This window comes from Delphinus delphis, chromosome 4, assembly GCF_949987515.2.
Source record: "Delphinus delphis chromosome 4, mDelDel1.2, whole genome shotgun sequence".
Classification (NCBI taxonomy): Eukaryota; Metazoa; Chordata; class Mammalia; order Artiodactyla; family Delphinidae; genus Delphinus; species Delphinus delphis.
The window spans coordinates 8,406,369-8,434,337 of NC_082686.1; the positions used below are offsets into that span (position 1 = coordinate 8,406,369).

Consider the following 27,969-nt stretch of genomic DNA (forward strand, 5'->3'; position numbering starts at 1 on the left):
AGTAAGAACTTATTTTTTTTTTGGTATAAATTTTCATATAAATTCTTCTACTTCTGTTTCCTCTCATATTTAACTGAGAATGAAAACACCCATAAAAAGAGCTTGTATTCTATGTCTTTGTAGATTCATTTTCTGATTTACCCACTTGTAAACTTATAATGTTGCCTAGCAACTTATAATGATATGACTGAAGTGCAACTCATCTGATTATTTACAATGAGGCAAATGGGTCTCTGAGATAGAAAACCTTTAAAAGTTATGATCAATTATTTGGTGTTTCTTGGGAAAAGGAGCACCAAAACACAAACAGAGTTGGCAATAAATATTTTGAATCCAATGCTGAATCAGAGGTATGGCTATGTTTCACCCATTGAATCTTGTTTAGATGGATAAAATTTAGCAGATAAGACAAGTGATGGGGTGGAATGGCTCTAATGTGACTGGACACAGCATACTGTACATCTCTGTACATCTGCTACACTCCCCGTATGACATGTTAACTAACCGTGGAGTAGCCACTTGTGTGTGTATTTGCACTAAATATAAATTTAAGCATTAATTTCTTCAGAAGTAGGGACACTGGCGTTCTTTTTGGACATTAGTGAATATAGAGTCTCCTGGACTTCAGTCATTGTTTAGTGTTGCACAAGATTGTTGCTATTTGCTTTAAAAAATCAACTTTGGGATGACATATTCAAGAAAATGCACTTAATTATGTGTAGGGTTTGATAAACATATACGCTGGAGTAACCGTCGTTGCTATCAAGATAGAGACCATTTGCAGAATCCCACAAAATTCTCTTACTCTGTTTCTCATTCTGTCCTCATCCACTCTCCCACCCCCATGCTCATCCTTGGGCAATCACTGATCTGCATTCTATCATTATAGATTAGGCTGGTCTTTTCTGGAACTTCATATAAATTGAATCATACAGTACATACTCTTCTGTCTTTTTAAATTTTATTTTATTTATTAAATTTAAAAAAAATTATTTTAATCAGCCTTGTGTTTTTGAGATTCATTCATTTTGTTGCCTATATGGGTAGTTAATTCCTTTTTTATTGCCAAGTAGTGTTCCATTGTGTAGCTATGCCATAACTTACCTATTCTCCTGTTAGTGGGCATTGGGTTGTTTGCATTTTTTGGATATTATGAGTAAAGTTTGTACGACCATTCGTGTATAAGTCTTTGTTTGGATGTGTGTTTTCGTTTCTCTTGGTTAAATACCTAGGATAGAATTTCTGGGTCATGTGGCAACTGTATGTTTAATTTGGTAAGAAACTGCCAAACTGTTTTCCAGAATTGTTGCACCATTTTATGTTCCCACCAGTGATGTATGAGAGCTCCAGCTACTTCACATCTTTGCCAACACTAGATATTGTCAGAATTCAGAAATTTGTTCTTCTCTTTCTGGCTTACTTCACTCTGTATGACAGACTCATACAGAGTGAAGTAAGCCAGAAAGAGAAAAACTAATATCGTATATTAACGCATATATGTGAAATCTAGAAACATGGTACAGATGAACCCGTTTGCAAGGCAGAAATAGAGACACAGATGTAGAGAACAAACGTATGGACATATGGGGGGAAAGTGGGGAAAGGGGGTGGTGGTGGGGGGGATGAATTGGGAGGTTGGGATTGACATATATACACTAATATGTATAAAATAGATAACTAATAAGAATCTGCTGTATAAAAAAATAAATTTAATTAAAAAAAAGAATTAAAAAACTTAACCATTCTAACGGGTGTGTTTTCATTTGTATTTCCCTGGTGACAAATGATGTTGAGCACTTTTCATGTGCTTATTGGCCATCTGATGTTTTCATTTGGCCAAATCTTCTTGCTGATGTTCTAAGTTGAATTGTTTTCTTATAATTACGTTTTAAGAGGTTTTTTTTTTCTTCATTCTGGATACAAGTCCTTTGTCAGATATGTGTATTAAGAATAGTTTCTCTCAGTTTGTTGTCTTTTCATTTTCCTTAACATTAACCCTTGAAGAGCAGCAGTTCTTAGAGTTCTTAATTTTTATAATGTCCAGCTTATCATTTTTTAAATAAATAAATAAATAAATAAATTTGTTTATTTATTTATGGCTGTGTTGGGTCTTCATTTCTGTGCGAGGACTTTTTCTAGTTGTGGTGAGCGGGGGCCACTCTTCATCGTGGTGCGCAGGCCTCTCACTGTCGCGGCGTCTTGTTGCAGAGCACAGGCTCCAAACGCGCAGGCTCAGTAGTTGTGGCTCACGGGCCCAGTTGCTCCGTGGCATGTGGGATCTTCCCAGACCAGGGCTCGAACCCGTGTCCCCTGCATTGGCAGGCAGATTCTTAACCACTGCGCCACCAGGGAAGCCCTATCATTTTTTTTTAATTTCATGGTTCACGCTTCTTTTGTTGTATCTGAGAAAAGATTTACCTATCCTAAGATCAAAAAGTTTTTCTCCTGTATTTTATTTTAGAAGTTTTATATTTCTACATTTAGGTCTGTGATTCATTTCAAGTTACTTTTGGTATACATGTAAGGGTCAAGGTGTTTTGGGTTTTTTTTTGGTTTTTTGCATATGTGTGTCCCATTGTTTCAGCACCATGTATTGAAAAGATGATTTTTTTCAGGTGAATTACCTTGTTGAAAATCAGTTGAACATATATGTGTGGCACTATTTCTGGACTCTGTTCTGTTTTTAGAAATATATGTCTGTCTGTAAGGAAATACCATACTGTCTTGATCCCTGCAGCTTTATAATAAATCTTGAAGTCAGATAGGTAAATCTTCCAACTTTTTTCTTCCCCAAATTGTTTTGGTCATTCTAGGCCTATTCTATATCTATGTAAGTTTTAGAAGGAGCTTGCTAGGATTTTGATTGGAATTGCATCGATTCCATAGATCAATTTGGAGAAGAATTGACGTCAATAATATTGAGTGTTCTGATCCATGAACATGGTATATCTCTTCAGTTATTTAGGACTTCTTTAATTTTAAATTCAGTAGTGTTTGTAGTTTTCAGTGTACAGTTCTGGCACATACTTTCTTTAATTTATTCCTAAATGTTTCAGATCTATTGATGCCATTGAAAATGGTATTTAAAAAAATTCAGACTCTGGATATTCATGGCTAGAAATAAACCCAGTTTTTGTATATTGACCTTGTATTTTGCAACCTTGCTAAAAGTACTAGTTCTAGTACTTTTTTGGTGGATTCCTTGGAGTTTTCATGTTGTGTGCAACATGTCCCAATAGGAAACAAAGGCACATTCACTTTCCTTGAGAATAGCTAGTGTTTCCCTAGTGCTGTGGCTGGTTCAAAGGGGCCAACATTTATGTGACTATAAAATGTTGTTTTTGGTTCCACCTAAATTGTATTTAATTAGCCTGAAATCTTAGAGAAAGGTAAATACTAAATTCTTGAAGTTCAAATGTTAAAAAAATAACATTAATTAGAAGGTTTTAATGAATTTCATTGGAGTGGAATTTGATAGCAGTTGTTTTATTTTCAACAGGACTGATTTGACTTCAACGATTTCATATTTCTTTTTGATGCTGTGTATCCATTTCAAGGCCATCGCTTAGCATTGCCTTTTCTGGGTTTTCCCTCTTGATATACCTATTTATGTTTCTTACTTGTGGGATGTGTTTGGTAAGGAATTTAATATGCATTTATATGATGAATGCTTATTAAGCATGCAGCGTTTGCCAGACTTGGTACCAGGTGCCATGGATACAGTGTGAGCCAGACAGAAACATGTATTTGCTGTCTTTATGGAGCTTACATTCTAGCAAGACAGTGGGACATTGAGTAAATGATTATACAAACTATGGAATTACAATTTGAAAAGTGCTATAAAGTCACTAAGTTTATGAAAGAGAGCCCTAACTTAGACTGGGACAGGCTGTGGGTCGGAGAAATCTTCCCTAAAGCAGTGACATTTTTGCATGCTCCGATAGTTGTGTTTATAGAGTTAGGTAGACTTGGGAGTAGGGGGTTGGTAATACTACTTATGCCAACCCATTTACCTTGATATATATGCTCCAAACTTTTTTCTTCAATAGCATTTCTACACCGCCTTAGTGGTCATTGGTAGAGTTAAACCAAGAATCATGAATTAATTCCTTTTACTTTTATGATAGCAGCTAATTCTGTAGCTCTGAAGTCATCATTGTAACTTAAGTCCATTTGAGAGGACATACCAGGCAGATTTGCATCAAACAGGTCGTAATTTTGATACTTCCTGTGACCAGAGTTTTATTCTCCTGTCTAGGGATAATGGGGATGGGCGACCCATGTGTACTCGGTTTTACTTGACTGCTTACAGTTGCATTTGACTATTTAGGAGAATTATAGGTGGTATACAGTTATATTTCTTAATAAGTTCCATGCCTTGTTTTATATCTTTTTAGATTCTCTTTTTTCTGAATAACTTACTTGGCTCTGATTAAGTCCTGAAAGATTATATGAAAGAAGTATTAAAAAAAAAACCCTCATATACCTTGCTTACATCAATTTTAATTTATTTTGCATATTTGTGCATCTCTAAGTGTTGCTTTCAAAAACAAACAATTTATTAGATGAATGATATATAGATGGCCAGTTGGATAATTTGCTCCATAGGAAATTCCCTGCTTTATTCCTGTCTGAAAGGTCTACCTGGTGCTAGCTGTTTCTTTTTGGTTTTATCTTGATTTTCACAGACTTTGAATGGGGGATTCACATTGCCTACGCCTGCTGAATAACTGTTTAACTCTTGCTTTAATGTTAATGAAAACTGTTAATGAAACAGTTAATGAGTTAATGAAAACTCTTAATGAAACAGTTAATGAGTTAATGAAAACTGAAGTTAGTTAAGAAGTGTTTATTGTTCAGATTATTTCCCTCTCTTTTTTTATGATTTAACCTATTCACTGATGTATCTTTAGCCTGTGCAGTGCCCTTGTGAAATCCAGCTGTTCTGGGGAATATGATGAAGGAAATTTGGATTTGTTCGCTTTATACTTTAAGGGCATTGACTAAAGTTTAAGGAGCAGAGTTGGTTATAACTAATGGCCAGGTTTGAGGTTTGGGGGTGTCTTAGTCAATACAGGCTGCTAAAACAGGATAGCGTAGACTGGGCAGCTTATAAACAACAGACACTTATTTTTCATACTTTTGGTGGCTGGAGGTCTGAGATCAGTGTGCCAGCATGGTTGTTCTGGTGAGGGCCCTCTCCCAGGTTGCAGGCAAACATCTTTTTGCTATGTCCTCACTTGGTGGAGAGGGTGAAGGATCTCTCTGGGATTGCCTTTTTTCAAAAAAATAAATTTATTTATTTTTTATGGCTGCATTGGGTCTTCATTGCTGCATGCGGGCTTTCTCTAGTTTCGGTGAGCGGGGGCTACTCTTCGTTGCGGCGTGTGGGCTTCTCATTGCAGTGGCTTCTCTTGTTGTGGAGCACGGGCTCTAGGTGCACGGGCTTCAGTAGTTGTGGCTCGCGGGCTCCAGAGCGCAGGCCCAGTAGTTGTGGCGCACGGGTTTAGTTGTTCCGCGGTATGTGGGATCTTCCTGGGCCAGGGCTTGAACGTGTGTCCCCTGCATTGGCAGGCGGATTCTTAACCACTGCGCCACCAGGGAAGTCCTGGGATTGGTTTTTATTTTATTTTATATTTATTTATTTATTTTTTTTGCGGTACGCGGGCTTCTCACTGTTATGGCCTCTCCTGTTGCGGAGCACAGGCTCCGGACGCTCAGGCTCAGCGGCCGTGGCTCACGGGCCCAGCCGCTCCGCGGCATGTGGCATCCTCCCGGACCGGGGCAGGAACCCGTGTCCCCTGCATCGGCAGGCGGACTCTCAACCACTGCGCCACCAGGGAAGCCCCCTGGGATTGGTTTTTTAAAGGTACTATCCCATTCATGAGGGTTCCACCCTCATGACTTAATCATACCCAAAGGCCCCACCTCAAAATACCATCATCTTGGGGATTAATTAGAATTTCAACATATGAATTTTTGGGATACAAACATTCAGCACATAATTGGGGGTTACTTTTATAATTTGTTCATTTTTATTCTTACTCCAGTAGAGTGTATATTAGAGAATTAATGGTGAACAGGGAATATTCCATTTAAAAGTTTTTCTTTGTTCTTTGTGCAAGGATGGAAAGTTAGTGCTGTAACTCCTGGTGGCTCACTTCAGCTTGACCTCTCCAATGACTTATCTGGTGCTCGTTCAAGCAGGATCACCCCTGTGCCTGTCTCGTATAGCATGTAGCTGTGTGTGGCTGCAGAAAAGAAGAAAATCATGCCGACTGCTCACTCTGAATTCAGAAGCACTAACCTTAGATGAACCTTGAATGCTTCTGGTTGCGCATACGATTTTCCCTGCTTCCTGCATTTTCTCACTCTCCTTTCTCAAACCTCCAGCACCTCCTTCCTCCTTTTCACTCTTGGCTGAGCCTCTTTCTTCCTATTTATAGAGAAGATAGAAGGAATCAGAAGATGATATCACCAGCACCCAGCGCCAGGACTCCCAACTGTGGGTGGCTTTGGAGCAGGGTGGTGGCAGTGTAGATCAGTTCCCAGGGCTGGCTGTGTAGCCAGCAAGGGGTGAGGAGGGCTGCGATCCAGTGGGGAAGCTGGGCTGGTGTCCCCAGAGGTGATGTGAATCCTGTCCATCCCAATGGATAAAGGGCTCTGCTTTCAAGGAAAACCTGTTTACCTGTTTTCTTTTCTCCATAGGACCACTCACATTGTCATTAAAAAAAAATCATGCTGTTATTTCTCTCGTTTAATAACCAAACAAAACCTGTTTTGACTTCATTCCTCCCTGTAGCCACTGTCCCATTCTTCTTTTTCCTTTAGAGGAAATTCCTTGGCAGTGTTTTGTCCTCGGGGTCTGCAGTTTCTCTCCCTCCCCAGACAGGCTGTTGGTTACTTCTCAGTCCTCTTTTTACTGCCCTGTCATCCTCTTCTGCCTTCTTGCTGCCTGCAGAAGTGGACTCCCAGGACTGCCTGGACACTCTGCGCCAGCACGTGCGTGTGTGTACGTGCACACACACACACACTTGAAGATTCTTGTGCTGTAATATGTCTCACCCTCTGGGTTTCTTCTGATCACTTCCTTTGAAGCCATTTAACTTGTTCCTCTAACCTCTGTATTTTCTGCAAATTGGAAGTGAGTTTTAAAGCTTCATTAATAGAATTTAGCTAAATGACATTTCATCTTTGAAGCTGCTTCTCTTAGGCACGTGGAACTTTGGGACAGACCCCTGATATTAACAGAAGGACTCATCCCCTCTTTGGAAGTGCCTGGCATTTGCATGAAGGTGGCCCAGGAGTCCAGATCAGCATTTACTGTGACTGACAGATTTTAGTATGTTTTGCGCTGGCCTCTCAGGATGCTGACTCCCCCCAACCCCCTGATGCTCCACCCCAGGAGGAGGCCCCTGGGGCTTTCAGGGTCCAAGAGGAAGTTGCAGCCTCTTGGGAGGGTGGGTAGAGAGCTCTGTACTAGGTTAGATAATATCTCCTGTAGTTCTGCCCTCCCCTGCTTGGGGAGGCAAAGAGAAAAGCCTCTTTGGGTACCCCGTTACTTTCACTGTTGGTAACCCGTCAGTGGCTGGGGATGGTCAACTTGTCTATGAGAGGAGGTGGAGGTCCTGCAGAGGCTGAGAGCAAATTCTCTAGTATCTTAGTACTTTGTCTTCTGTGACTTTTCACCTAGGTTTTTATTTCCCCAGATGAGATAATGAATTTCCTTGAGGGTGGAAATATAAAGTTATAAATTTTCTGTAAAATTCATAGAGGACTAGAGCATCACTAATGAACTCTAGAACTGGAGAGGACTTTTGAGAATTTAGGATATAGTTAGTGTAGGATAGAAATGTACTTATTTCCCTGGATCTTGGTTTCTGAATAGTTTATTTTTATAATATAGGTATATTTAGTTACTTATTGTCTATTGTATAATAGTTTATATGTTCAGACTATGTTAATCTAGCTTTTATTGGTCATGAATTAGGACGTTCTTATATTACCAAAATGGCATTTTAAGGAAAAGCTACCATCATCTAACATAATGCCAAATTATGACCTTTCCATTTCTTTCTTTATGACACAGGAAATCCGGGATCCTCTTATGCAGTGGCTGGGGAAACATGTGGATGCTGAAGGAGTAATAAAATCCAGCAAGCTCTCCCTTAAATTCGTTTCATCCTACACGTCTGAAATAGAAGTCACCCCATCTGCTATACCTGTGGTGACTGACATAGAGACCTTCTCATCAGAAAATTTTAACTTTGAGATCTACCAGCAAAATTTGCAGACAAAGAAACTTGGAAAAGTAATTCTGTTTGCTGAAGTGACAACCACCACAATGAGTCTTCTGGACGGGTAAGTTCTGGCCAGGCTGGCTTCTCTACCTGCTTGGAGGAATCCAATTATGTTGATCGTTCTCTCTAACCAGTGCTGGGTGAGAGGGATAGAGATTTAGAACGATAACTCTTAATAAAGCGCTAGCAAGATGGGAGTACCCTGTCCTAGAGGAGTTAAAATGTAGGAAAAGTAATTAAAGTTCTTTGGTCAAAGATTTGTGTTTTAAAGAATGGGGGATTTTTGTGCCTTGTGACTCTCTTCCTTTAATCTGGCCTTTCAGAATGTCTTTGGAAAAAAGAACATTAGGAAAAAAGATGTTTAGCAGGTGGCACGGGTGTTCATGTTACCGCTTTACATTTGTGTTGTTATAATCAGTGTTAAGATGTTATAACCAGTTTAAGATGTTTTGCAGGAGCATTAGGATAGCAAATTTGAATGACATGTAAGCTGTGTTAAATTAAATAAATTAGAGCTTTGTACTTTGAAAACCTGTTTTGGTATGTTCCTATCCAATGCATTTTTAAAGCACTCTGTAATCCCATTTGGATGTTCAAGATTTACTCTTATTGCAACTTTTCCTTTTTATTCCTTCTGTTTCATGGACTTTGATTAAAGGTTTAAAAATGGAAAACAGATGAAAGGAATTTTTAAACTCCAAATTAGTCAGTATTAGGTAATACTCTTATGTTGAGATAGATAGTTTAAAAAGGAGGGTTCTAGAGGGAGTGACTAAGAAAAGCATCTTCCTTCAACATGGGACTAATATTTAAGGAATGTAAGACTCCACCCCTCAGCCCCGCATTTAGTTTCTAGACACTTTCACCTGCGGGACTGCACAATTAGACAGATACGTAGTTCAACATATGGAACGTGTGGCAGTATTTTGGCTTTTCTTCTTAACAATAATTTCTGGATTTGCTAGTATGTTGATATAAACTGATGAGATCATTTTAGGATTTCATGACTGTCATACTCACAGTCATGGAAATGGCAATTTTAGTGTACGTATAGGATGTAGGAAAAGCATTAATATTATGGGGGAATTAGCAGAGTGAGGAGGTGAAGTAAGAAGGGGAATGTGAGCAATGGTAATGAACAGTTCTTGTTGCCCGAGTTGTTTTGTGTTGTCATAGGTACTTTTTTTTTTTTCTTCAGTGTTCTCATCCTCTCCTGCCTCTACTCTCCTCCCCCTGCCAATCCCTTGAATCCCTGTAGAGAAGAAAACACCTGTATTTGTATGGAGCAGTTATTACTTGCTTGTACAAATTCTGTGATAATCTTTTGTTACTGCAGTGAACTGTATTATATCAAAAAGGTGACCCATTATAATCATATTTTCCAAATAAAAAATGAGACACAATATTTAACAAAAGGTTTTGGGAGGTGAAATTCAGACGGAAAAACGTTGGCACTTCCAGACCATTTTGGCTGTTTTTGTGGACAACAGTGAAGAATATTTTGTGTTGGGGCAATCTTGAAACTTTGAGATTATTGCTGTTGAGTTTGGGCAGTGTATTACCAAGAGGGCTGTGAGTGCCTTGCTAGGGTGGGTAGACCAAGGCTCCTGTGTAATCATATGGTTGGGTTTCCTTATACCCCGGTGAGGCTGTGTTGTAGGATGGAAAAGAAATGCCGTGTAAATAAGTTTTATTACGCTTGAATATCTGTAAGTTCAGTTTTGATATTGAACTTTTTTTGAAAAATGAAAATTCCACCTTAAGCAACTTGGGTCTGTAAAAGTGTGCTTGAGCTCGACAATAGTGGAGTCGGGAAACTTCTGTAGGGTTAAAGCTTGTTATTTTTACAAAAGAGAAACATTTCAGCTTTTCCAAAGAGCATTTAGGAATCTTTGTTTCTTTTCTTGTCTAGTCTCCAGAGTGTGGATGGTAAAATGGCTTTGATGATTACTGATGAAGCTCTGCTTCGCACAGAGCAGATGTTGAATAAGCAGTCGTCTTTCACCATGACTTATCATAGATGTCCTCTTCCACTGCACACGTGGGTTCCTTCCTAACACTAAGAGACAGGTACTCACTGCAGCCTACTGAGTCAGCGAGGCTGGTGAGAGGTTCCTGGGCGGCTGTAGCCTTTTTTACAAGGAACTTGAAGAGGTCACCTTGGTGTCAAAAAGCTCCCAGAATTATCCACAAAGGGGTCATGAGATAGGTAAATGAAACATATTGATTATTATTTTCTAAGAGGAAGAGTGAAGACATTTCTACAGCTAACATTATATTTGATCCTATAAATGAGCTACTCTTATGGAAACAGTATATTGTTGTGGTTATAACAACAATAATAGTAGCTAATAGGTATTGAAAGCTTTTATCTTCCATACACTGCTTTTATGTACTTTATATGTATCGACTAATTTCATACATCACACCAGTGTGTAGGATGCTAGGTAACAGAATTTATTGTATATGGAATTGTTCCTGTTTCTGACAAACACTGACATTTTGTTTTCAGAGCTTTTCCCTATAATGATACAGCTTCTAACAGACGTGTGCTCTACCTCCCAAGCTACCGAAGGCCAGGCCTCGATTGAATGCTTTGCTGCTGCATGACAGTGTTGATTAGCGGTGAAACTGTGAGACCCATGTCCTTGCCAGCTGCCTCCGCCCAGACCCCCTCTGCATTGTTAGGCCTGTTTCTTGTGATGAGCACAAGATCTAAGCCCTAGCACATCCCATTCAGGTACCAATTTCTAGGTCAGTTGGGGTTAGGTTCAGCTGTGTGAGACAGTGATCCCCCCAATTAAAGTGGCTTAAATAGGATCGAAGTTTTTTACTGTATATGAGATGGACTGAGATGGACAGCCTAGGGCTGAGTGTGGCTCACAGTGTCCAGGACCCAGTTGAGTTGCTCTGTCACTCTCAGCAAGTGGTCCAAGAGGCGACCCACTCATTTATATTCCCTCTCATTGTAGCCGGTAAGCAGAAGGAGAGGGGATAGTAGCATGTGCCCCCATTCTTTTTTTTTTTAATATTTTTTAAAAATTTATTTATTTTTGGCCACATTGGGTCTTCGTTGCTGCACATGGGCTTTCTCTGGTTGTGGCCAGCGCAGGCTATTCTTCGTTGTGGAGCGCTGGCTTCTCACTGCAGTGGCTTCTCTTGTTGTGGAGCACGGGCTCTAGGCACGGGCTTCAGTAGTTGTGGCACGCAGGCTCAGTAGTTGTGGCTCGTGGGCTCTAGAGCACAGGCTCAGTAGTTGTGGCCCACGGGCTTAGTTGCTCCGCCGCATGTGGGATCTTCCCGGACCAGGGCTCGAACCCGTGTCCCCTGCATTGACAGGCAGATTCTTAACCACTTTGCCACCAGGGAAACCCACCCCCATTCTTTATGGACTCTTTCAGAAGTTGCTCATGATATTTTTGTTTATATCCCAGGGCTAGAACCTAGTCACATGACCATATTAACCTACAAAGAAGGCTAAGAAATAACTGTGGTCTTTATACTTGGCACCCATGAATCCACTGGATATTAGGGTTCTGTTACCAAGGAGGAGGGGAGGTAGGTAGTAGAGGACGCTTAGAAGTCTTTGAAACAAGCATGTACTTTCTGTGTGTTGGACTCCTAAAAAAATAGCAGGAGGCCTTTAGGTAGCATATACATTATGATGGCCCCAATGCTTGCAAAATTTAAAATCATAGGTGGAAATAATTATTTGACAGGTAACTCTGGTTTTATTTCACTGCTTGTTCAGTGCCATTACAGGTATTTTTCTTGTGTTATTATAAATCCAGGAGGATTTGGAAATTTTTCTTTTAACAGATTATTGGAGGATATATTTTCTTCTTTGACCACAAACCCAGCTTAAACTCCTGTGGCACTGAGGAGGCACTGAAAGCTTTCATTTGACCTCTGGATAAGGGAGCGCACTGGTCTTGAAGCCATGAACCACCACTACCATCACCTCCTGCCCCACCCTGTGAATTTTAAAGCTATGTTAGTGGTTCTGTGGAGGGGAAAGAGCTCTGGTGGGGAGGAGTGGCGGAGGGAAGTACGGGAGTTGCTTGCCGATTACGTCAAGGTACTGTGGACTCCCCCTCCAAAAATAAAGCGCGAAAACCATGTGAATGAGTGATGTTTCCTCGCTAGTCTGACTTGGCTGTGCCACCCAACCGAGTCTGGTTGGAAGAGGTAATTTTACCCTGTATCCCGCATCCCAGTCCTTTTTTCTGACACATATTTCTGACCATGAAATGCATTTTCTACTCTGTTGTCAGGGTAACACCTTTTGGAAGAAATGCTGGTTTTGATTGACTTAGGCGGTCTTTCTTTTTTTTCCTCCTGTGTTATTTCCTGGTAGGTTTCCCTCTGACCAGTTAGCTCAGCTGGTTGGTAGAGACCCAGGGGTATGGGTTTAGTACACTGTCTGGACCAGTGAACTTTACTGTGTTCCATGGTCAGTCCTATAGCTACAGACCCAGGAAGCCATTTGAAACTGTGAGCTGTTGTTGGTGGGGCCTTCCAGACAAGGGGGTGTGGATGGGCCACTGCTCATCCCTCGTCACTCCTGGACAAGCACCTCCAGGTGCCCCCTCTGCCCTGGTTTGGTCAGGAGTGCTGCACATCTTGTTCAATCTCCTGATGAGTGATGATTGGCCCTCATCTGTGGGGAAGGCGGGAAGGGGGAAAGCTAGACCTTGGAGCACTGGGTTTAGGGTAACTGAGTCATTGTGACGGTTGTGGAATCGTCTTTTATTTGACTGATAGTATCTTTTTTTTTTCTCGGTATACGGGCCTCTCACTGTTGTGGCCTCTCCCGTTGCGGAGCACAGGCTCCGGATGCGCAGGCTCAGCGGCCATGGCTCACGGGCCCAGCCGCTCCGCGGCATGTGGGGTCTTCCCAGACTGGGGCACGAACCCACGTCCCCTGCATTGGCAGGCGGACTCTCAACCACTGCGCCACCAGGGAAGCCTGATAGTATCTTTTTTGACGACTTGCACCAAGCCTCTGTTGGGTATGGAAACGACTTATGTGTGAAGCCACAGTGTGTGGTGAGCCAGATGAACACAAACTTGTTTATACTGATTCCCTTTGCATACTTGTACATCCCGACTAAACTGGCCACGGATGGGCTACTTTTTATTTGTAAAGAGTAACTTAGATTCCTTTATTACGGAAGTTTATCTTCTAACCATTGTTTTAAGTCCTTTGATTTTTCAGGCTTAAGTTTGCCTTCATCATACATGGAATAAGCATTTACGGAGTGCCTGCCGTACGCCAGGCACTGTGTTAGGCACTGGAGAGAGAATGATGGGGAGTGTACTGTCCTTGCCTCACAGTGCGTTGGAAGATGCAGATCCCAGTGCACAGTGAGTTCATACAGATCTCTGCACCCTTGGTCTGAGCCTGGTAGTTCGGGCAGAAAGAGGGAAGTAGGCGCAGCAGATAACACGATGCTGGGAGAGAAGTAGACTGATCAGTGAAGTTTTGGGAGAGTTACTGTGTCAGGCATTGTCCCTAATGCCTAAAGCTCACAGTCTGGTAGGGAAATGCTGGAACTTAAGACTTTATCACCAACTATCTATGTAACCTTGACAGTCTCACCCTCCTGGGCCTTGCTTTTCTTAACTGTGAGACCTGGGCGCTAGACACACCCCAGGCCCTTTGATCAAATGATCCTGGAGTCAGAATCCTATACCCCGCCAAGCCTTTCTGGCTCTCAGTAGCCTCCAGTGCCTTTAGAGGGCTGAAATGGTTTTGTGAACTAGCTTCATGTTAGTTGAGGAAAACTTGCTTTGGAAACAGTTGACTTTCTACAAGCAAAGGGAAAGAAATGGAAACCAATTCCATAAAGTCATTAAAAATATATTAGGGGGAAATTGCACTGGGGAGAATAGCCAGCATCATTTAAGAAAGACGGTATTTTTGTTTCACAATTTGGAGCCAGTCCCAGGTTTTCACCTCTATGCATACGTGTCTAGTCAGTCCCAAACATCTCTTTCTGCCTTTCTTCCCTTCTGATTCTGCTCCCCTAACTCGCTCTACTGCGCACCCTCCTCCCCAGAAGTTGAGGCCTGAGAGGACAGAAATTGGACTGGAACTAATTTAATGGCTGAGTGACCTCACAGTAGAGAAACAGCCGGATCCTAATAGGGGTCTTTGTCTACATTTCCACCCTGGCTGGTAGCATGCCAGTCAAGAGTCAAGCTGGAGACACAGGTGGAAGCGATTAGACCTGTCATAAGGTTTGAAAAATTGATTCTGGAGGCGGAGTGAGTAGATTGAACTTGACAGTGTTGTCCTAGAGATTCTAAGGGAAAATTCTGTAGTTTAATTTGAAATCCCTTGATTATTCATTAGCTTTCCAGATGGCTTTTGTTGATGTTTTACATATTAATGCCTGTATTGTGTTATTGGTGCACTCTTAATGTGCACATAGGTAATGAGCAAAGAATAAATACATTGGTAAGTGTCCCAAATTAATGGGATGTTAGCCTAATTGTGAAATAAAGGGGTTTTAAGAAGTTGATTGCTTTGGAATAATTAGTGTGAGCTTTTTATAGGCCAATTTGGTACTTTTAAAGTGAAAATTATTGGAGAATTTTAAAGAAACCTTCATTTTAATGTTTACTTCTAAATTAAGGTTTAGAATATAACTCCAGCCTTTGACTCTAGTGGTCATGACTAAAGAGTTATGCTGGCCAGTTCTCTATCAAATGCTTCTTTTTGGTCTCAATTCAACACCTGAATAAGTTAACCTTTCACATGCCAAGCTCCTGGAATTGAATTATAAAATGGCCTATTATTTTCCTGAAATGTCTCCATATTACTTTTTAGTGTTCTAGGATGTTTATTTTTACATTTTTGTAACTAATTTTTTTTAAGTAAGGCAAACATTATGATGCTTGCCGTTTTGTGATGGTTAACAGTGTGTTCTATTAAGATAGCATCTTCATTAGAATGGGACCTTCTTTCTGTCTTTCTCTCAATGTTGAACAACGTTTAACAACCTGAAAGGTCGCAGGTTTTACGGTACGGAAGAGTGAGACTGAATGTGACCATCAAGCTGATGCCGTGCGAGTGATGAAACCCTTCGGGGCACTTGGAGAAGCCACCCAGCCATCGTTCTGGTTCTCCTGTGGTCCGGAACACAGTGGAAGCCCTTCCCCTGGAACCATTCTCCAAACTCCCAGCACAGTCTTTTGCATGTTCTCAGTGGTGGGTGAGTGTCTTAATCTTTCAAGGGTATACCAGACTTTTAGGTAAAAAATAGATCCTGTGGTAGGGTATCCATTGTGGGAGGTATTTGTAGAAACTGCGTAGTTCCCCACATTCACTCATTTCACATGACTGAGGATGAAGAATCTTGGTTTGACCTAGGGGCTTAGAGCTTAGGATGGAGTATTGCTGCCCTGGGTTGGAATCCCAGTTCCACCTTTTACTGCATGAATAACCTTGGGCAAATCAGTAACCTTTCAAGCTTCCATTTCCTTATCTGTATGAAGTAGCTGGTAATGGTCTCAGCTTTTTAGTTTTCTTTTCTTTCCAAGTTCAGTCACTCTGCTAATTTCTCTTCAGCACCAGCTATGTGCAGGACTCTGCACTAGGCCCTGGCACCCAGTGGGGATACAGTAGATGTGGGACCTTCCCTCCAGAAGCCTGCATTCCACTCCAGGATAGGGTGAGGCTGTACTGAAATACATCTGCAAAGCTCTTAGAGCATAGCTCATATTTATTGATCTCTCTTTATTATTTAAGCTTTAGATACGATTCTTTTTTTCTTTTTGACCTTTTTTGACCAATGCATTCTTGCAGTGGCGGTGCTGTGAGCACCCGTGAAACAGATCAGTGTCAGCTTGGCTCAAGAGCGTGATGTGCGTTTTCTTGGGGTTGAGCTTTTGTTGAAGATTTTGACAATTTTTTCTCACCATACTAGAAGCACAATGGCTCATCACTGGTTATTGTTTTGGGAAAAATGTTTTGTTTGAGTCCAGCTTTTCTTGAAAGATGAGAAAACATAGTTGACTGTCTCTGTGTTTCCCTTAAAATATGTGCAGCCAGTTCTCTTTTTTTTTTAACCAAACTTTCTCTTTATTTAGATCTTAATACTTTATCATTTTCATAGGTAACAAGTGTCAGCTCAAAAGAGCCAAAACTTCAGCAATTTGAATGTAATTATCAGTCCCATGGGTATGCCTTGTGCATTACCCATATCTTCCTCGAGAGCCCTAAACCTTTGTGTCAGTCAGAATGCATGGATTTGATATTGTTTCATTCTCTTGAATTTCCTTAAACATCTCTGATATTTATTACTCTGCAGGAGTGCTTGATTTTATATTTGATATAGTCTAAATGTCTCTCTTTGTAATAAAAGACCACAAAAGGTAATGCAAGGTAAAGCAAGGTCTGTGGCTAGAAAAGGCAGTCAATAAAGATGGTGACAGGCAAGTTTCTTTTCCTCAGTCTAGATTTATCTTAGGGAGAAAGCCAAGACTATTAACTATAGTTTAGAAGGGAGCTGAGTCTTCTGATGGGTGGGGTGTTTTCTGCTGCAGTTGTAGAGTGCAAAGGAGTTATTTCTTAGCCACAGGGCCATTTAAATGACGTTGGGGTACCCAGAGTGAGCTTCTTAGAAATATGCCTTACACTGGGCGGGCCAGCATGGGCTGCTGACAGCAGCACAGGCCTTGGCTACTGGCCTGGACGAATTTCATGACTGCTCATCTTAAAATGTATAAACTGTAGTGATGCCTATTCAGGGGTGCCACTCATGTCGCGGGGGTCAAAGGGAATAGGGAAGTGTAAAGCCTGTCGAACAGCTTCTGACATGGACTGGGTGGGTGGTCAGCAAGTGCTGGTTTAATCTCCCCTTTGCCTACCGACTAAGATGGGCGCTTTTCCCATATGGAGACTGCTGATGGCCACCTGTTTGGAAATAGCAAAAATGAAGACTGAGAATATGTTCCAAGGTTCTAACGCAGCAAGAAATGTACGACAAGAAAACAGCATTGTAAAAACTTGGTTAGATGACAATATGGCTAGACCTTGAGGACATTATGCTAAGTGAGGTCAGTCAGACAGAGGAATACAAGTACTGTATGATATCACTTATATGTGGACTCTAAAAAAGCCAAACTCATAAGAACAGAGAGTAAAGTGGTGGTTACCAGGAGCGGGAGGGTGGGGGGCTATAAAGTGGATGTTTCTTAAGGATACAGACTTGCACCGAGTAGAGATCTAACGCACAGTATAGTGAATGTAGACAACAATATTGTATTATAATCATTAAACTTTCAAGAGACCAGAACCTAATTATTCCAATCGCTAAAAAGAAATGATAATTAGGTAACATGATAGAGGTGCTAATAATTGCTACAATGGCAGTGACGCTACAATATATAAATGTGTCAAATTAACATGTACACCTTGATTTTACACAGTGTTATGTCTCAGATATACATCAATTAAAAATTAAACACTTTGCTAAACACAGAAAAAACCCCAAAACTCAGTTTATGAATTAACATTAATTTATATGTGGAAAAAAATTTAAGTATTATTAGAATTTAGTGTTCAAGATAATTCAAGCCTGCCTGCTCACTGGTATACATGTGGTGAGAAGATGGAGGCTGAGCTCTGGGTTAAAAAATGTATCTTGGTAAAAACCTGTAAATGTGTTAGACAATCAAGCAGCTATTTCTTGCCCCTATTCGGCATCCCGCTCCCCTGTTACCATTTCTCCCCTGACTTTGCTTTGTGATTTACTTAGAAAACCTTCTGTTTTTCTTTCAAATAAAACACTTACCTGTTTTCGAGGTGAGGGTTGATTTGTGTTCATCTGCTCCTTTAAAATCTTTTGCACACCTACCATTTGGCCAGACATACTTGAAGCTCTGAAATACCCTTGTTTTTGCTTTTTTTGTTTTGGGTAGAAGCATGTTCTGTTTCTGCATGAGGGGTATTCCATCACGTTGAGATCCCAAACACCACATTTTTTCTGCATTGCACAGGGAGTCATTCATCATTTTCATTTTTTGTTTGGCTCTGCCACAAGAGTATTCAAATTAGTGAGAAGGAAAGTGATGAAGTCATCGCCTGGCAGGGAAGTATTTCCTTGAGATGTGGGAAGGGTAGGGGAGACAAGAGAAGGGGAAGGAATTATGGTGAGGTCTGCACCTACCTTTTTCCAGAGGTCACCTGGATGCTAATGTAGTTTTCACAGTTTAAAATTGGATAATATGAGTATATAGAATTTACTTAAAAATGAAACTACACAGTAGGGTGGCAGTGTCAACAACCCTGGAAACTTAGTCTGTAACTTTATCTCTGTCATTTTGACGCACCAGCTTTGTGACGTTGGGTGGAGCACTGAACCTCTCTGGGCCTCTGTAAAGTGGGAGGGTTGTACTAGATCCATGGCTTAATTTTCTTTTCAAAGCAATAAAGCCCCTTTCAAATGAAATACCCTGCTGTGCAAATGGGGCTGGGGAGCCTAGGTTCCTCAGGGCATGGGTGTCAAGACCACTGGCCAAAGTCCTTAGAACGAACACTCAGGCCCAGCTGACTGGGGAGAGTTATATCTTTTATTTTTCTTAATAGGCATATGCTTTATTTTTTATTTCTTTAATTTTTATTGGAGTATAGTTGCTTTACAATGTTGAGTTAGTTCCTACTGTACAACAAAGTGAATTAGCTATACGGATACATATATCCCCTCTTTTTTGGATTTCCTTCCCATTTAGGTCACCACAGTGCATTGAGTAGAGTTCCTTGTGCGATACAGTAGGTTCTCATTAGTTATCTATTTTATACATAGTATCACTAGTGTATATATGTCAATCCCAATCTCCCAATTCATCCCCCTGCCCCCCCTTCCCCCTGGTATCCATTCGTTTGTTCTCTGTGTCTGGAGTTATATCTTAATGGCAGGCTGACTGGTTGGTCTTCTTATACCCTGCCTCATTCCCAAAGGATTTAAGGCAGTGGGGACTTGAGTTTATCTCTCATGAGATAAGTTCTTTATGCTTTCTGTAGGAGTACCGTGCAGTCAAATGGATTACACCATGTTTCTTTGGTTGTTAGGTGTCACGTCAAAGTATATGTGTATTATTCATAAAACTCAGCATCATTCAGAATTTCAAGACTTCTCCAGACTAATAATTGTGGTGACTGAGTAACTGTGGTTCCCTTCTGGAACCCAGAGAAACCTGGGTGGGTTCCATACGCTTGTTAAACTAAGCAGCTTTTGTCTTCGGGGTCGGGGGGTGGTGATCATCCAGGTGGTTATTCAAGTGTCTCCAATTAGAGATGAGCAGCATTTGAGAGGAAAAATCTCTGCTGGGATTGCTTCCATTTCAAACACCTAGAATCTAAGAGCCAGATGACACCATGGAGTGAAGAACTCAGCTGTGATGAATGCCCCTCTGTTCACCAAAGCCTTAGGTGTGCTTGGGGAGGTGCAGTGGATGGAGCGGCAGTGGTGGGCCTGGCAGAGGAGGAGTTGGACAGGTATGTAGTTGTCCCGGATGAGGTCTTGGCCAACATTAGATTTTGAAGTTTCTTGAAAGCTTGCTTGGCTCATTAATAGAGGGAGTGTAGAATCTGCCCTGGAAGGGAAGTATGGGCCACCTTTGCTTGAACGACGGTGGGGGGTCTGAGGTGGAGGATTTATACAAGCTGTGGCTTTCTCCCAGCTTTCCTGGAGTTTTAAATTTGTTATCTTTAGTGCCCATCCTACTTCTGAAAATATGTTACGGCACCTTCTCGTTTTAGAATTTAAACAAAATGAAATGTAATTTGATTTTTGACATTCTGTGTTATTTGTGGAGGTAATACAAGAAACCTGGATGTTGCCAACCAGGCTTGTGAATGTAGTATGTAGAGCTTGTCTTACAGGAAATTGGTTTTTGTTTTTGTTTAGAAGCTCAATTAAAATGCCCCCTGTAGTTCTTAGTTCACATTTTGTTTGTTTCTCTGTTCCCTTGCCTTGTCTTCTCTTCTCTTCTTTTTGATGCAAAGCATAAGTACCTCCCAAGTGTTTAAGGTTTCCTGGAAAACTGCCACGAAACAGAAAAACATTTTCCATTATTGTTATAATTGGGATAGAATGAAGATTTGACACCAACTAAGCCCGAAATCAGACCAAGAGTGTATCACAAAACTCTTAGATCTGGGAGGTGCCTGAAAGGCCAGTCTCTCCTTCCTGGCCGAAGGCCCTCTTCGGGTATGTCTGAGCACGCTGATGGTGAGCAAATTGCTCCCGTTCATTTCAGTTAATGAATATGTATTGGTCTCTTATAACTTGAGGCAGCTCATTCCAGTCATCATAGGATAGTGCTGTCTCCCAGGAAGGGTCCTTTTAAACCCATCTTATTACAAACAAAAAGGAAATCTGGCCATGGATCCAGATAGAGAAAACTTACATTTCTCCCAGATGATAGTTAAGATGTTTGTTAATTAGTTAAGATAGTTTAAGATATTTATAGATAGCTATTATGGTCTTCCTTATTTCCATGCCATCTTTTTTCTAAGCATCTTCAGTAATAAACATTTCTTTATATCTCCATGGTGGAGATCAAAATTTTAGGTTTGAAGGACCAGAAACCTTGATAGAAAGCCAATCACGATGCATAAAACTACTCAAATTTATTTTTCTCAAAATATTTTTCAACTATAAAAGAATTCTTTTCCATTATAGAAAACTTAGAAATATAATAACTTATAATAAGGAGATGAAAATTATCTATAACCTCACCACCTATAAGAGATCATATTAGGACTTCCCTGGTGGCGCAGTGGTTAAGAATCCGCCTGCCAATGCAGGGGACATGGGTTCAATCCCTGGTCCGGGAAGATCCCACATGCCGCCGAGCAACTAAGCCCGTGTGCCACAATTACTGAGCCTGCTCTCTAGAGCCTATGAGCCACAACTACTGAGCTCACGTGCCACAACTACTGAAGCCCACGTGCCTGGAGCCTGTGCTCCGCAACAGGAGAAGCCATTGCAATGAGAAGCCCGTGCACTGCCATGAAGAGTAGCCCCCGCTCGCTGCAACTAGAGAAAGCCCATGCGCAAAAATGAAGACCCAATGTAGACATAAATAAATAAATTCATTAAAAAAAGAGATCATATTAATCTTTTGCTGTATTTCATACTAGTCTTTTATCCTCCTACACACATATGTAAAATCGTGATTATATTGTATATGAAATAAGCATTTCTCATTCAATCAAATGGTTTGCTGAAAACATGTCTTTCACTGGGTGCATATAGTTTGACCGTAATTTATTTAATCAATCTCCTATGAATGCATTCCTGTTATTTCCAGTGTTTTCCTATTATAAATAATAAGCATATTTCTTTTTGAGCCAACAGTTCTGTATAAATCTTTAGTGATTCCATTACAATATTTCTTTTCTAGAAGAAAATTGGAAAAAATTGGAAAATTGAACAGGATGAGGCTAATAATATTTCTTGTTATTTATAGTATTTCATTATGTTATATAATTATTTTACATTTATTTCATCTTTGTCCACAGAGATGTTGTAATAATACCTAACATTAATATGGCATTTACTACATGGCAGGTACTGTGCATTTTTCCTATTCAGTCCTTACCAAAACCCTATGAGATACATATGTTATAGTTTCCATTTTAAGAGATGAGGGAGCTACTGCTTAGAGAATTTAAATGGCTTGGCCAGAGCCACAAAAAGTGTTAAATGGCAGAAGCGGCATTTAAAAGATTTGTCTCAAGAGCCTTAAGTGTTAGCCCCAAATACTATACCTCCAACAGATGCTGCTGAAATCCTAATATACTAGATCCCCCATACTTCTAACATCTACGTATATACTAATGGTGTTAAAAAAAGAAATCAGACTGGCTGACATGTCTAATTCTTAGTGATTTTCTAAGAAAAATTGTAAATGAGATGTACGGTGGAGAGTGCTGTAATAGGAGTCCTAAGTTCAAGTTCTTGAGCTTACTAGTGAGACCACTTACTTAACGTGGTTGTTCCTCTGTACTATTAAAATATGGGCAATAACACCTGTATGAATGAGTTGTGATCTGGATTAAATTAAATGGTATATATGAAAATGCCAGTGTAGTTCCTTACTATACTGGTGTCAATAGTAGTAATATGTGCTCAACAATACTAATTTCCGTATTTCCTTGAATTTCATCTGGTATATAGGTCATCTCTCATTAGTACAGTTTCCTTTGAAAATTAGACTGGCATGTCTCTTTTAGGTTTTGTCTAGTTTGCAATAACCCATCAAAGATTGCTATAATAAATTTAATTATATATTCCCCGTGTTCTCAGGTTCTCTGAACTTGAAAATAGAACAGTAATAATTATCCAATTTGAAGAAGAGAGAAAAAGGTTGAAAAAAAATAAGCTGAGCCTCAGGAACCTGACAGAATGGGGCAGAAAAAAATATTTGAGGAAATAATGGCTAAATGATCCCCCAATTTGGTGAAAGACATTATAAATTGACAGGTTCAGGAAGTTCAGCAAACCCCAAGGAGGATAAATATGATGAAAATAGACCTATTTACATCATTAGACAAACCACTAAAGGCCAAAGATAAAGGGAACATACTGAAAGCAATCTGAGGAAAATGACACTTTACATTCAGAGGAACAATAATTTGAGTGTTCATGGATTTCTCTTTAGAAATTATGGATACCAGAAGAGAGTGGAACAATGTTTTTAAAGGGCACAAAGGAAAGAAACCCTGTCAACCCAGAGTTCTGTACCCAGCAAAAATATGCTTCAACAAAGAAGGCAAAATACATTTTCAGATAAAAGAATGCTAATACAATTTGTAATAGTGAAGATCTGCTGGAAAGAAATGCCAAAGGGCGGGCGTTCCAGACAGTGAAGGGAAATACAGCAAATGGAATGTTGTACCTTCAGGAAGGAATGAAGTGGCAAATATCTGAATAAATTTAAAATACTTTTTTATACTTAATTTCTTTAAAATATATATGACTGTTTAAAGTAGAAATTATAACATCACCCTGCATAATCCTGTGTTATATTGATGTCATAATATGACAAGTCTAGCATAAAGGACAGGGAGGGGTGGTAAATGGACCTATGTAATTGCAACATTACTGCATCTAACGTGAAATTGTATAATACAGGGGTCCCCATCCCGTCTTAAGAACTGGGCTGCACAGGAGGAGGGGAGCAGCAGGCGAGCGAGCGAAGCTTCATCTGCTGCTCCCCATCGCTCACATCACCGCCCGAACCATCCCCCACCCCCGCCCCCTGTCCATGCAAAAATTGTCTTCCACGAAACCAGTCCCTGGTGCCAAAAAGGTTGGGGACCACTGGCATAATATATACTTGGCAGATACATAAATTAAGCACATATATTTTAATCTTTAGAATAACCACTAAAAACATGGCAAAGAGTTATATTTAAGAAGCCAATAGATAAATTATCCAAATAATCTAAAAGAAGGCAGCAAAAAAGAAGAAAGAAAAAGGAATAGAGAAACAAAAAAATAGAAGGGAGAAAACAAAAATGTACAAAATGGAAGACCATCATTAAATGGTAATGGACTAAGTTAGAATGGATTTTAAAGGAAAAAGCAAGACCTGAGTATATGTTCTCTTTAAGAAACACTTTAATTACAAAGACAGGTTAAAAGTAAAAGGATAGGAAAAGATATAGCATGCCAACACTAAGGTTATGAAGGCTGGAGTGACTTCATTAATTTCCAATAAAACAGACTTCAAGACAGAATTAGGAAAGCTAAAGAGGGATATTTCTTTTTTTTTAAATTAAATTAAATTTTTTTGTACAGCAGGTTCTTATTAGTTATCTGTTTTATACATATTAGTGTATGTATGTCAGTCTCAATCTCCCAATTCATCTCTCCCCCTTCTCCCCCCTACTGCTTTCCCCCCTTGGTGTCCATATGTTTATTCTCTGCATCTGTGTCTCTCTTTTTGCTTTGCAAACCAGTTCATCTGTACCATTTTTCTAGATTACACATATATGTGTTAATATATGATTTTTGTTTTTCTCTTTCTGGCTTACTTCACTCTGTATGACAGTCTAGGTCCATCCACGTCTCTACAAATGACTGAATTTCGTTCCTTTTTATGGCTGAGTAATAATATTCCATCATATATATATACCACATCTTCTTTATCCATTTGTCTGTCGATGGGCATTTAGGTTACTTCCATGACCTGACTATTGTAAATAGTGCTGCTGCAATAAACATTGGGGTGCATGTGTCTTTTTGAATTATGGTTTTCTCTGGGTACATGCCCAGGCGTGGGATTGCTGGGTCATATGGTAATTCTATTTTTAGTTTTTTAAGGAACCTCCATACTGTTCTCCATAGAGGCTGTATCAAATTACATTCCCATCAACAGTGCAAGAGGGTTCCCTTTTCTCCACACTCTCTCCAGCATTTGTTGTTTGTAGATTTTCTGATGATGCCCATTCTAACCGGTGTGAGGTGATACCTCATGGTAGTTTTGATTTGCATTTCTCTAATAATTAGTGATGTTGAGCAGCTTTTCACGTGCTTCTTGGCCATCTGTATGTCTTCTTTGGAGAAATGTCTATTTAGGTCTTCTGCCCATTTTTTGATTGGGGTGTTTGTATTTTAAATATTGAGCTGCATGAGCTGTTTATATATTTTGGAGATTAATCCTTTGTCCGTTGATTCGTTTGCAAATATTTTCTCCCATTCTGAGGGTTGTCTTTTTGTCTTGTTTATAGTTTCCTTTGCTGTGCAAAAGCTTTTAAGTTTCATTAGGTCCCATTTGTTTATGTTTGTTCTTATTTCAGTTACTCCAGGAGGTGGGTCAAAAAAGATCTTGCTGTGATTTATGTCAAAGAGTATTCTTCCTATGTTTTCCTCTAAGAGTTTTATAGTGTCCGGTCTTACATTTAGGTCTTTAATCCATTTTGAGTTTATTTTTGTGTATGGAGTTTGGGAGTGTTCTAAGTTCATTCTTTTACATTAGCTGTCCAGTTTTCCCAGTGCCACTTATTGAAAGAGGCTGTCTTTTCTCCATTGCATATCCTCTCTTCCTTGTCATAGATGAGGTGACCAAAGGTCATGGGTTTATCTCTGGGCTTTCTATCCTGTTCCATTGATCTATATATCTGTTTTTGTGCCAGTACCATATTGTCTTGATTACTGTAGCTTTGTAGTATAGTCTGAAGTCAGGGAGCCTGATTCCTGCAGCTCCGTTTTTTTTTTTTTTTTTCGTCAAGATTGCTTTGGCCATTCGGGGTCCTTTGTGTCTCCATACAAATATTAAGATTTTTTGTTCTAGTTCTGTAAAAATTGCCATTGGTAGTTTGATAGGAATTGCATTGAATCTGTAGATTGCTTTGGGTAGTATAGTCATTTTCACAATAAGGAGTCTTCCAAACCAAGAACATGGTGTATCTCTCCATCTGTTTGGTTCACCTTTGATTCTTTCATCAGTGTCTTATAGTTTTCTCACCATGCACTATAAAGAGGGATCTTTCATAATGATAAAACGGTCAAGTCATTGACTAGACATAACAGTGTGTGTTTACCTAATAAGAGCTTCAAAATACATGAAGCAAAAATTGACGGAGTTAAAAGAGAAAAATAGACAAGTCCACAGTCATAGTTGAGAAATTTAACATCACTTTTAACAGGTGATGGAACAGCTAAGCAAAAATCATGAAAGACGAAAAGGATCTGAATAACACTATCCACCACTTGCACCTAATTGATGTATAGAACACTATACCTAGTTGAATGCATGTTCTTTTCAGGTTCATATTCACCTAGGGAGACTGTGTGCTGGGACATAAAACAAGCCTCTGTAAAAATAAAGTGAAATCACATAGAGTATATTCTCTATCCACAACAGAATTAAATTAGAAATTAGTAACAAAAAGTGTATCTAGGAAGATCACAAATATTTCAAAATTAAAGAACACACATCTAAATAATCTATGGGTCAAGGAAGAAATCACAAGAGAAATTAGAAAGTATTTTGAGATTAAGGAAAATCTCAATAAATTAAGATACCATGGTCATGTATCAGAAGTTGTTAAGGTTCCAGTTTGCTTTAAATTGATTTATGAATTCAGTGCAAATTTAAGAAAAATCACAGCAGTAGTATCAGTAGAAATGTATGAACTCCTTAGAAAATTTACATATAAGAGTTCTACAATTGAAAATAACTTTGAACAAGAACAAAGTTGAAGGACTTCCCTGGTGGTGTAGTGGTTAAGAATCCGCCTGTCAATGCAGGGGATATGGGTTCAATCCCTGGTCTGAGAAGATCCCACATGCCGTGGGACAACTAAGCCTGTGTGCCACAACTACTGAGCCTGCGCTCTAGAGCCCACGAGCTACAACTACTGAACCCATGTGCCACAACTACTGAAGTTCGTGCGCCTAGAGCCCGTGCTCCACAACAAGAGAAGTCACTGTAGTGAGAAGCCCATGCACAGCAACGAAGAGTAGCCCCTGCTTGCTGCAACTAGAGGAAGTCCACAAGAAGCAATGAAGACCCAACACAGCCAAAAAATTGAAAAAAAAAACAAAGTTGAAGTCACATTATCTGACTTTTAAAATTTGCTGTAAATCTGTGATAAGCAAAGCTGGGTGGTATTGGCATTAATAAAAAGAATAGATCAGTAGAACAGAATACCCCAGGAATAGACCTGCCCTTAATTGGCCATTTGATTTTTGACACAGATGTCAAAGCAGTCCAATGGAGAATGGAAAGTCTTTTCAAGAAACAGTGCTGGCATAATTAGATATAAGGTCATATAGGAAAATAAATGAGTCTTGATCCCTGCCTTACATCATACATGAAAATTGGCTTGAGATGGATCATAGACCTTAATACAAAGCAAAAATTATAAAGCTTGTAAAGGAAAATAGAAATCTTCATGACCTGGGAGTGGTCAGAGGTTTCAAACATTGGTTAGAGAATGCAGTAACCATAGAAGAAAAAAATTGACAAATTAGTCTTCACAAAAATGAAAATATTCTGCTCATCAGAAGATACTGATTAAAAATGAATAGACAAGTCACACTGGGAGATAATATTTTCAAAACATATATCTTACAAAATCTGGTATATGTAATATATAAAGAACTTCTGCAACTCAATAATAAAATGACAAACAGCCCAATTAAAATATTTCAACAACACTTCACAAAATAAGAATGCCAGCAGCCAAATAAGCACATGAAAAGATCCTCGACATTTTCTGTCTTCAGAAAAATGCAAATTAAAATCACGAGATATGCATACCCACCAGAGTAGCTAAGAATGAAAAGATTAACCACACCAAATAATGGCAAGGCTGTGGAATAACTCAGAATTCCACTGGTGAGAATGTAAAATGGTATGACCACTTTGACGAAACGGTATGTCAGTTTGTTTTCTAAAAGCAAACATGTACTTTTCCTTCTGACCCAACAGTCCTACTCCTAGTTATTTGCTTAAATGAAAATATGTGTCTACACAAAGACTTGTACATCATTATTCATAGCAGCTTTATTTGTAATAGCTAAAAATCTGGAAACAACCCAAAAGTCCATCAACAGATGAATGGATAGGATACACTGTAGCAGATTCATACAATTGAATACCACTACACAACAAAAAAGAACAGACTACTGATACGTGC

General features: G+C 39.7%; 1 protein-coding gene across 1 annotated transcript in view; it reads left to right on the forward strand.

Moving 5' to 3' along the window:
- The window catches only part of HLCS (holocarboxylase synthetase), a 198,326-nt gene that overhangs the window by 49,344 nt on the left and 121,013 nt on the right, over window positions 1-27,969 (forward strand). The window contains exon 6 of the mRNA XM_060010324.1: window positions 8,090-8,361. Within this exon, the coding sequence (XP_059866307.1) occupies window positions 8,090-8,361 (272 nt within the window). The remainder of the gene's footprint in view (window positions 1-8,089; window positions 8,362-27,969) is intronic.